At 45.2% G+C, this 10,772-nt stretch overlaps 1 protein-coding gene across 1 annotated transcript; it reads right to left on the bottom strand.

Annotated features, from left to right (window-relative positions):
• Positions 1-1,341: 1,341 nt before the first annotated feature.
• On the bottom strand, positions 1,342-9,564 carry LOC307211323 (hepatic lectin-like). The gene is made up of 6 exons (XM_079967870.1): positions 9,367-9,564; positions 6,614-6,721; positions 5,460-5,519; positions 4,418-4,569; positions 3,077-3,189; positions 1,342-1,679 (listed from the first exon to the last, which is right to left on the bottom strand). Exons 1-6 carry the CDS (start codon positions 9,455-9,457, stop codon positions 1,544-1,546), a joined length of 660 nt encoding a protein of 219 aa, XP_079823996.1. The 5' UTR covers positions 9,458-9,564; the 3' UTR covers positions 1,342-1,543.
• Between the last annotated feature and the right edge of the window lie 1,208 nt (positions 9,565-10,772).

Consider the following 10,772-nt stretch of genomic DNA (forward strand, 5'->3'; position numbering starts at 1 on the left):
GTTTATGGGCCGTATTCAACTACTCTATTTTGCTAGCACAACGGGGCTTCCCCTTCTCCCGCGCCTCCTCCAAAGACGCCTGGTGGCTGGGCTCCCAGAACAGCATGTGGCACAGGGAAATTGCTCCACTGGGCAAGCAGAAATGCTATGCTGGATTCTATCCTAGATGTCCCTGAACCCCACAATAAGCTTTGCAATATCCCATATAAGAAATCTCCATGATGAGGGGACTGCCTCCTTTATGCACAAGAATATGGTAGTTTATTCAGTTCAAATTACCATGCCCCTGCTGCATTTGCACATCAGAGAGTGAGAGGGAGATGCCCTCACCTGATGCAGATAACCTTTTGGTGTGTGTCCCCCCCTACACCCCCAACTCCTATTCACCAAGCTGTTATCTTCCCATGTGTGTTCAGATGGCTGTTAGGGTCTCTTCACATTACTGCCCACTCTGCATCCAGTTTTCTGATCAGATTCAAGCTGGTTTGAAAAAAGAGACTAATTGAACAGCAGTCTTTGTCAAGAAACCACAGGATCAACATGCATTGTGGCTAATGTCATGTGAATGTGGCTTTAAAAAAAATAGCAGTGAGGTGCAGCGTCAGTGGTATTGCGCCAGGGAGGCAAATCTGGCATTTGAGGCTTAAAAACCCCCCAGACCCCCACCTTCCAATCAGCTGATGTCGCTCTGATGGACAAGAGGATGGGTTTGGTTTTGTCTTAGTTGTGCGCCCACTTCTCTAGAAGAGTAGTGCTGCTTGCAAAGGGGCTTTCAAACAGCCTCTCACTGCACTGAAGTCCCAACACCTGGGGCATCAAAGTGCAGCATGAGCTGATGTCCCTATGATTTCCCTACGATTTCAGGCGTTTGTCAGGTGGGTGGTCCCAGTGACTTGTGAAATTTGGCACTCCAGGGGTGAGGGAGATAACACCCCCCCCCCCCATTTTCACATACCATCCATGCCCCAAATTCATCAACTTTCCATTCAGGCTCATCCATATACAGTTACACCCCATTCATAAACACCCACACATTCCTATTCTACCCCTATACACACCATACATTTAAAGCATACCCCAAGAATCCTGGGAGCTGTAGTCTTCCCCTCACAAAGTTATAAATCCCAGCACTCTTAAAAACTACAGCTCCCAGAACTGCCTTTAAATGTATGGTGCATATACAGCCATAGCCATTTAAACCACTACTGGCCTTATTCTTTCTCTCCTTCCCTCCCCAGGTGTAGCAATTGGGACTACCAAACACACAGAGAGACACATCTCGTGGCATACAGAAACAACCTGGAAAGAGGAATTGACATTGACTCCAGCCTCCGGACATGATTCTGATTACAAAACTTTACTTAGAGTATAATATGGTTCTTATTAAATTGCTTAGAAACATAAAGATCTTTATATAAAAATTCTAGCTACATTCAAGTTGTGCATAGTCTTTGTCACTCTGAAGCAGATAGTTTGAAGTGGAGAAATGGCCTGCTCTTGCAGCCCTGTTCCTGCTAGTTGGTGCCTTTTTCATGGTTCTTCCTCAGGAAGGCAAAGGTTTCTCACATGCATAGAAGCTTTGAAAGTTACAGGGCACATCATTCCATTCCCCAGCCTCATGGATCTGGGCACAGTCTTCCTTGGTTTCATGGTCGTTGGGCTCGCCTTGTCTCCATTTCCTAAACGAGGAAGGCAGTTAAGATACCCTGAAGAACCTGGCAAGAGTTCTTCTCTAGCCACACCATCCTCTGCTCCCCCTCTGCCCCCAATACTAGAACTGCCAAGCTATTCCTTCTCTATTTTCCGTTCTTCACTTGGGTGGCTTTGGACACAGTCACTAGCTTATTTGTGTTGCTTATCTCGCTCCCTTCTTCCATGCAATTCAAGGCATCCCACCCAGGCACAACCAATCAAAGAGGCTCCCTTTAACTGACAAGCAGCTGGTGGTTGGTTAGAAGGAGCCTCTGCAGAGGAAAGAATGCTCCGAAGCAGCAGCACCCCCACCCCCTGCAGAGAAAGCAGCTTGTATTGAAACCATTGCGAGGAGCACCTGGAATACAAACCTCTTCCTTTGGAAATAACAAAAATGCTCCTTTTAGAAATTGAGCTTTCCCCTCCTCTCCAAAGGAACTTGCAAAGCCCCTTTTTGCGGTGCTTCCTGAAGTGCTATGCAAAGAGCTTTGCAGGCCCTGTGTTTGGGAAACACCGAACCCTGGGCTTGCTAAGCACTTTGTCCAGAGCCCCCCAAACACCTGATGATCTGCATGCTTGGGAAGTGTTGCACAAGGGACTTTGCAGGCAGGGCCAGTGGTTAGTGCCTTCAAAGCCCCCTTCAGCCAAGGTTTGCCCCTTATGTGCCCCACACCTGAAACTGTCTGCAGGCTGCTGGTTCCCTGCTCCCTCCTCAGCCATTGTTGTTTCTCTTCCCATCCACGGCTGGTGGCAGCTGCTCCTGTTCTGTCAAGCTGGAGCAGGCTAACCAACGTGGTGCATTCCAGATGTGATTGGCCGCCAGCTCCCATCAGCTGGGGTTGGACTAGATGGCCCTTGGGGTCCCTTCCAACTCTACAATTCTATGATTCCCCCTTTAAAAAAATAGGAAACAATTCCCTGAGTCTGCCCAGTTCTATGAATTTGGGTTCCTACACATGAACAAATACATGAGAGAAGTTATGGAGATGGGGAGATCCTGATCCAGAGTAAAAATCTGGACTGAGTAATCTTTGAGGTTGCTTGGAGGAGTTTGCTATGATGGTGGTATAAATCATGAAGGGTGAGCCTCTCAGAAAGGTCTGCCAACTCTCAAGGCAATTTGCGGGTAGTGTGAGAGAGAGTGGGGTGCAGCAGAAGGGGGGGTCAAGGGGTCAAGGGGGGGGGGTTACCAGGCCAAGGACTGTTTAGCTACTCCTGGGATAAAGAAAACACTGTAGACCAGGGGCTCAGCAAAGCTCCCGTCTCTGTTGTCTTCCCAGGATGGCCAAAACAGGAGCCTTGCCAAGTGCTTGCTGGATCACAGGACACAGCAAGGGCTTGGCTTGATGGGCAAAGTGGTGACGTTCATGGTCCTCTGTCTTACTTGTAGTTGTTTAAGTAACTGATGCCATCAATCCACCTCCATTGCCCTTCTTCATTGATATCAGTGAGTCCAATCCAATAACGCTCATTCTTGGTTCGAGACTCTAGGAAATTCTGCAAGACCAAAAAGGAGAAGATGGTATCAAGCTGGAGAAGCTGCTCTGGTTCCATATTCACAATCACCAGCACAAATTAGAAGAGTAATTTCATTCACAAAATGTAGGCTCAGTACAGCAGTAGGTTATGTAAAATCAAGAATGATTCCTGTGAGCTGGGATCAGTTAATCCAGGCAAAAAATACCTCAGCATCCATCTGGATGACTGCCCCTCTTCCAGTGCAGTCATAGACATGTCTACTCAGAAGTCAGTCCTACTGAGTTCAGAGTGGGGCTTACCCCCAAGATGAGGGTATAGGATTGCTGAGTGCATGATTCAGTAGTAAGATGTACTTCCAACCAATCTGCTTTCACTGGGGGTGGGGCCACATCTTGTCAAATCAATCCCAATGAAGAAAAACAGAAAAGCTCCCTGCCTCTGAGGAAGATGCTCCCTGTGTCTCTGCATGAGTCCCTGCTCTGGGCTTGCCTTCCCTAGTCAGGAAGCATTTTGATCAGCAAACCTGGATTTCCAGAGCCACACTTGCCACTAAATATCTACAGAGTGTCCACATGGCCTACTTTACAGATAACAGTTCTCTGTTTGAAAGAGTTCTCTATTTCAAGTCCAGGTTAAAGATGCAGAAGGGAGAGCAGAGATCTTCAAGCTGCCTGTCTATATTTAGCAGCGCTGGGACAGAGGACTGAGCAGGCAGACCCAGGGGAGAGGGTATTGTATTCCTATTTAAACTGAAGCCATTATATCTATATTTGTGTTTATCTATACATATTCATATGTAAATCTTATGTAACTCTCCTATTTTTTTGATACTTTGTTTCATTTTTGTAGGTGATTCATAAGTGGCCACCATCACTGTCTGGCTGGTCTTTCACTCAGGGTGAAACTGAAATCGCTGACAATCACCAGCAGCTGAAACATCACATGCAGGAAGCGTTTTGTACTGTTTTCTCTGCCTGTTCAGCTTGCATTTAAAGATGATCTTATGTAATTTGCACCTTCCAAAACAATATGTGAACCTAAGCAAAGCCATCATTCAACATTTGAATTTCTCTGAATTTTGCAATGCAGTTCTCCAACCAAGTACAAAAAAGCATCTATTAGGGTAATATTTGCACATAAATGCACATATTAGTAAAAATAGCATAACAAAATGCATTATAGCTTTCCAAAAATTCACTGAAGAGGCAACAAATCCCCACCCCAGCCAAGACTCCAGCACCTTTACCTGCTTGGCTTCATCATGAATAACCACCAGGCTTGAATTGCGCTCTGCACAAAGTGACTTAGCCGTGTGCCAAGTAGCCTTCTGGAGGGAGAAGTAGTAACACCGACCGTCAAAGTATTCCCATTCCCTGCTTCTGGAACCGCATGGGAACACTGGCAAAAGAGAAAAGGCACAGAATGAAAGCCCTGACCGTGGCTTCACCCAATGGACTGCAGGTGGAGCGGGCACGCTCCGGCCATCCTTCCACAGCCTTCCCCACCAGGAGGAGAGACGTACCCTCTTTCTGTGTATATATATATATATATATATATATATATATATATATATAGGCATGCTTTCTAAATTGTGAAGAACAGTTACAATGTGGGGCTTTTTAGGGGATAGAGAAAGCCTTTTCTCCCTCTCTCAGCACAGCACTGGATGGGGGCATCCCGGGAAGCTGAAGGCTGGAACATTCAGGAGAGACAGAAGAAAATACTTTTCCACAGAGTAGATAGTTAAGGTGGAATTTGCTCCTCTAGGGGGCAGCGATGCTCACCGAGGCAGCAGCAGCCAAGCCCATTTCATCCCTGTAATCCTGGGGGCACTGGGGTTGTGAGGGTTTGCAGCACATCAATGGCACAAGCTCATGAGTTACACCTGTTTCTAAGCTCCCCCAGCTCAAGGGACTCACAGAGTTCCTGGCCCATGAGATGCTTAGAGTTCAGGCTTCCCTGGAAGATGCCGCTTTGATGGGGAAGACCTGCCTTCTAAAGCCAGGCATTGGAGGAATGATTGTGGATGATAAATTATGCCCCTCCTGCAGTGGAAACAGGCTCTCTGGCGTAATGCCAGGCGAGAACCACCTCCCCCAGGCTATTGCAGCCGCAAGCCCCAGATGGTTTTATAATAATAATAATGATAATAATAATTTATTATTTATACCCCGCCCATCTGGCTGGGCCTCCCCAGCCACTCTGGGCGGCTTCCATAGAAACCAAAAATACACTAAAATATCACACGTTAAAAACTTCCCAGAACAGTGTTTTGGCAAGACACTTACGCTCCTTGCTCATTTCAAGCTGTTTATGTAACTTTTTTGCTTCTGAGGAAAACTTTGATTCTGAAAATGTAAGAAGAGATACAAACACATACAATGTTACCAGTTCATATGAGGCAAAAAGAGATGTGGTGGAGAGACCTCTTCTCTCATTCCATTTGAACTAACCCAGAATAAGCCAGACTCTGGCAGCCTGGAAGCCACATTTGTTAGAACATAAACCCTGCTGAGAATCCCACTGGGAACTCAAATGACAAAGTAATTTGAGGGGAAAACACTCTGTACATGCTTAGACTTAGACACAGTGGCCACTTTCCATGTTTCAAGTTTACCTTTCATTCCCTCCTTTTCCTAGGTCATCAGGAAAAATACGAGAGTCATCATGTATGATCAACTAGAAGAGCCATTTTGAGCAAAACCTTTTTTAAAAAACAGTGGTGGGCCTGATATAACAGTGCAGTCACTTCATCAAGTGAAAACCTAACTCTCCTTTGCCCGACTATACTGTGAAATATAGTTCTGCAACTTTGCAGCTGTACACCGTACAGAACTGTCCATATATAAGGACATGAGCATCATGCAGCACTTAAAATATTCTCAGTGGGATTTCCAGTACTTATTTGGATTCTTGATCAGGGATACAGAACGTGTGGCCCTTCAAAGGCTGCCCTTCACAAAGCACATCTGCAGATATGCACGTTTCTTCTTGAGTTGAATTCTGCATCCTTGTCTGCCATCAGAGGCATTGCTTCTAGGCAGCAAGAGGGGCCTTCAACCACATCTGTGGCTAGTTATGGCGTTGCCGCCTCAATAAAGTCCTCATCCCTCCAGCAGGCCTCCCCACAGCACTGCTCCAAGAAGGCCAAAAGCAAGAAGGGAGACCCTGAAGGAAACAGGGCTGGGCTGGGCGGGTGGCCCAACAGTCTGAATCAAGGTAAGGGAGAAGTGAACAGGTTGTCCACAGACCAGCTGCCCGTTCTGGCAGCCTTGGGCCCTGACTCAGTAGTCAGTCGGTGGCTACAAGTCCAATCTGGTTATTTTAAACTGTTTTCAGACTGGGCTTAAATGTGAGAGTCTGAATTGGGGGGGTTGGAATCCCTCCCACATTTTGTCATAATGCTACTGAAGCATTTCAGACTTTGGAGTCCCTCAATTACCATTGGAGAGCAGAAGCCCCAGCAAGATGATGATCAGCAGGTAAGCAAGCGCCAGGAGCCCATAAACCAGGAAAGAGGAGCTCCATTTCCACCGGAGGAAGAATCTGTCTTCAAGAAGAAAGATAGCAACAAATTTCAAGCAGAATTGTATGAAGTTGGCTATCAAGTAACATCCAGTGGGGTCACTGGGTATCTAAAATTACGAGAAATGTAAGGGATGTTGGTTTTTGTTGCTTTAAAGGTTGGTTCTCTCTCTCCCCCCCCCCCACCTAGTTTATGGTGGATGGTGAATTAAGCAGAGCAGTTCTGGATTGATGTGTTTGAGAGCTGTTGGCAGGAGGGAGATACATGTGTTCCAGGCCCCCAGCCAGCAAGGGCCCCAGACTCTTAGCTATCATTTAAAAAATGTAAATGAATCAGACATTTCTAAAGGAAATTATGAAACAGAGTGTGGAAACCACAGCGTTGGCACCTGGGAAGCAGCTTTGGGTGCATTGACATCCCTACCAGCAATGGAAGAACAGCTCAATTTCAGTCTCCCACTTTCTCGTTCCAATCTTAAGGTCACACCTCCACATTTCTGCAGCATTTCACATTTATATGTAAAAACCCCTCATGAAGATTCATGAGCATAATATTGTGAATTTATCCTATTAAATATATTTTTAAATGCAGTTGTCACTAATATATGTATTTTACAACAATACATATATTGACATGAGCCAACAGTGTGAAAACTTGACATGAGCCAACAGTGTGACACGGCAGCTAAAAAAGCCAATGCAATTCTGGGCTGCATCAATAGGAGTATAGCATCTAGATCAAGGGAAGTAATAGTGCCACTGTATTCTGTTCTGGTCAGACCTCACCTGGAGTACTGTGTCCAGTTCTGGGCACCACAGTTCAAGAAGGACACTGACAAACTGGAACGTGTCCAGAGGAGGGCAACCAAAATGGTCAAAGGCCTGGAAACGATGCCTTATGAAGAACGGCTAAGGGAGCTGGGCATGTTTAGCCTGGAGAAGAGGAGGTTAAGGGGTGATATGATAGCCATGTTCAAATATATAAAAGGATGTCACATAGAGGAGGAAGAAAGGTTGTTTTCTGCTGCTCCAGAGAAGCGGACACGGAGCAATGGTTCCAAACTACAAGAAAAAAGATTCCACCTAAACATCAGGAAGAACTTCCTGACAGTAAGAGCTGTTCGACAGTGGAATTTGCTGCCAAGGTGTGTGGTGGAGTCTCCTTCTTTGGAGGTCTTTAAGCAGAGGCTTGACAACCATATGTCAGGAGTGCTCTGATGGTGTTTCCTGCTTGGCAGGGGGTTGGACTCGATGGCCCTTGTGGTCTCTTCCAACTCTATGATTCTATGATTCTAATTTCCCTCAATAATGCATCTTGTATGTTGTTTTCACTAATATATTCATTTTTATGCACACTCTCCTCAAATAGATGCATTTTTGTAAATACTGGTTGGAGAACTGCACCACAAAATTCAGGGGCGTTTAAATTTTGTAGGATGGCTGTGCTTTGATTCTCATATATGTTGTCCCCAGTCCCAGCTGGCTTTTCTAGCTGCCTTGGGTCCTGACCCAGTAGTCAGTTGGAGGCTATTCTACAAATCCAAGTTGGTTATTTAAAACAGTTTTCAAGCAGTACTTAAAAGTGATAATCTGAATGAGGTGGAAATGAATTAGGCAAATTTGCCTTTAAACATGAACAAAATTGAGTTCCTCATCCCTACCTGTGACTAAACCTGACTAAACAGAGCAGCAGGGACCCAGGAGCTGGGTCTGCTGGTACAGGTCCGAGAACATAGCAGTGCAATCCACCGTATGTTTTCTTGGAATAAGTCCCTTTGCATTCAATAGAGCTTACTCCCAGGAAATTGAGAATATAATTGAATTAGACCTCCTATCTCCAGGTCAAGTGAAGTGCAAAGTAGTAAACTGCTGTTAGAGACCGGGTTGGTCAAAGAAAGTTTGACAAAAGTCATGAGCATGTAAATCTTCCTTCCAGCTGTATCTTAAAATACCTGCCACTGCCAGTCTCCTGCCCTAGCATCTCCTCTACCTGGCACTAGCTGTACCAGGTACCTGAAGCCAGGTGAACACTTTGCTGCTCAGTGTGCAGTTTCACCGTGGCTGCTTATTGAAGTGGTGCCCACTCTAAAGCCACTGGAAGGAAAGAAAACCCCTTTACTTCTCCCCTTTCCCAAATCAGCTGTAGACTCCCGTCATAAAAGCCAATGGACATATTTATCTGAAATTTGGCAGGTTTTTCACCCTGAGGAATTTTGATTCCTCTGTGATATCTACTATTTTCCAACCATTTGCTCAGTAATATCATCTATTTTCTAACCATTTGCCCATAAAACACTATGGGATAAAGTGACCCCCCCCCCATAATGATATAGTCTTCCCTTACGGGAGAACCACTGCAGCTATTTGGCAGGCATCTCTCCCTTGGAAAGGAGGACAATGTCTGCAAATTTTATCAACTTCTGCCCATAAATTTAAGTTATGCACATTTCTGAGTCTCTGTACTTTAGCAGGGGGACCAGGCCTGCCAGTTTGGTAAGCTTCTGTCCAAAGCAAGTGGACCACTTAGATTGATCTTTGAGTCCCCCTAAAGGTGAATTCAAATCTGGACTCAGCTACCACAAAGTGCTTCCAGATGAGAGAGAGAGAGTGCTCCTGAATTGCCAAATCTGGATCTAAATCTTGAGGCCAGGGCACACCCCAAATATTTACCTGCTGTTTTGGGTGCCTTGGCTTCTTCCGTCTCTGCCAGGTATACACGATCTCCATCTTCCTCTTGCTCATAAACACCAAGTAGAACCATCTTGCTCTTGTTTTCAAATTTCTCCTCTTGCTGAGTTATAATATGAGCGGCAAATTGAGGAACTTTATCAGGAAATATAAAGATCTATTTCCTTCCCTCTCCTCCCCCTATTTCTTAGGAAGATCAGGGGAAATTCAGACACGTGCAGTCCCCTCGTTTCAGGGACTAAATTTCCTTAAGAAGGAACATCAGTTTCTGACCCCTCCTCCTCCCAGTCTGCTCCCTCTTCTCCCTCTGACCACTCATCATCATCATCCCACAAAAGCTGTAGCCATAAATAAAATAATTGTTTAAGCCCCACACTTTGTTAATGTTTTCTATGGTGACTTAGACACGTGTGTGTGCATGCACGTGCGAGTATCTCAAAGAGATGGGGCACTCGTGTGCTACAGCTGCTGTTGTAACAATGGCTGCTGCCTGGGCAGGGGAGGGGGTGTTGAGCCCTGCAGCCCCCTCCCCAAAGTTTCAACCTGTACCCCCAACCATGCATCTTCTCCACTCTTCCCTTACGATGTCTGCATTGGAATCACATGTTCACTTCCCCATAACTGCAGCATGAAAATTTATTTGGAAAGTGCTGACTCCAAAAGTGCAAACACCCAAGAACATCTTACTCATCCTTTCCTTATAAAATGGCTTGTTCTCTTTGTCTTTTAAGGCCTTGCCCCAGTTTATCAAAATCACAAAGCTTTGATTAACTGAACATTGAAACCACTATAAATTCCCGCCCCCTGCCTGCTAATGATGGGAGTTTGAATGACTTGAGGTGCCTCCATTTTGTGTATTGCTCTTTCAGAAAGCATAGTGACTCAGGTGGAATGAAGTGGGCACAGAGCCAGGGGGTGAAATGACCCTCATTCCCCCACTGGATGTGCAGAGATGTCTGTTGCCTCTTTAGGATTGTTAGGGCTCAGGAATTGGCTCTAGTACTGAGGTTTTGGGATTTATTCTCTGGGTAGCAAGTTAAATCTCACGGCAGTCAGCTAGTCTCAGATCAGGACCTTTGAATCTTTGGATAAAAATCCTGCTTTAAAAGAAAGACCACTCAATGTATCATTAGGATTTTACCTGCTCATCCTTTGTCTCCCATTCCAATAATATGTTATACCTTTTAGACAGCACTTTTACATTCCATTGCAACAGGTCTCTCTCCAGTTGTGATATTTATTCCCCAAATCCTCATATCCTATCTTTCTTAAATACTTCATTCAAATGATATTGTATCCATGTTGTTAATTTCCTTGATAATTCCTTAAATTATTTAAATTTATACTCTCCTCCTTCGTTTTAATAAATTTCTATAAGTTGTCCACCC

The sequence above is a fragment of the Podarcis cretensis genome (genome assembly GCF_951804945.1).
Source record: "Podarcis cretensis genome assembly, chromosome: 2".
NCBI lineage: Eukaryota > Metazoa > Chordata > Lepidosauria > Squamata > Lacertidae > Podarcis > Podarcis cretensis.

Bases quoted from the DNA above. Each gene is read 5' to 3' on its own strand.
- LOC307211323 (XM_079967870.1), bottom strand. From the start codon at position 9,457: ATGGTTCTACTTGGTGTTTATGAGCAAGAGGAAGATGGAGATCGTGTA. The intron at 5,520-6,613 runs GTAATTGAGGGA...TTACATTTTCAG, and splicing joins GGGGCTTCTGCTCTCCAATG to AATCAAAGTTTTCCTCAGAA. The intron at 1,680-3,076 runs GTAAGACAGAGG...TTCCTCGTTTAG, and splicing joins AGTTACTTAAACAACTACAA to GAAATGGAGACAAGGCGAGC.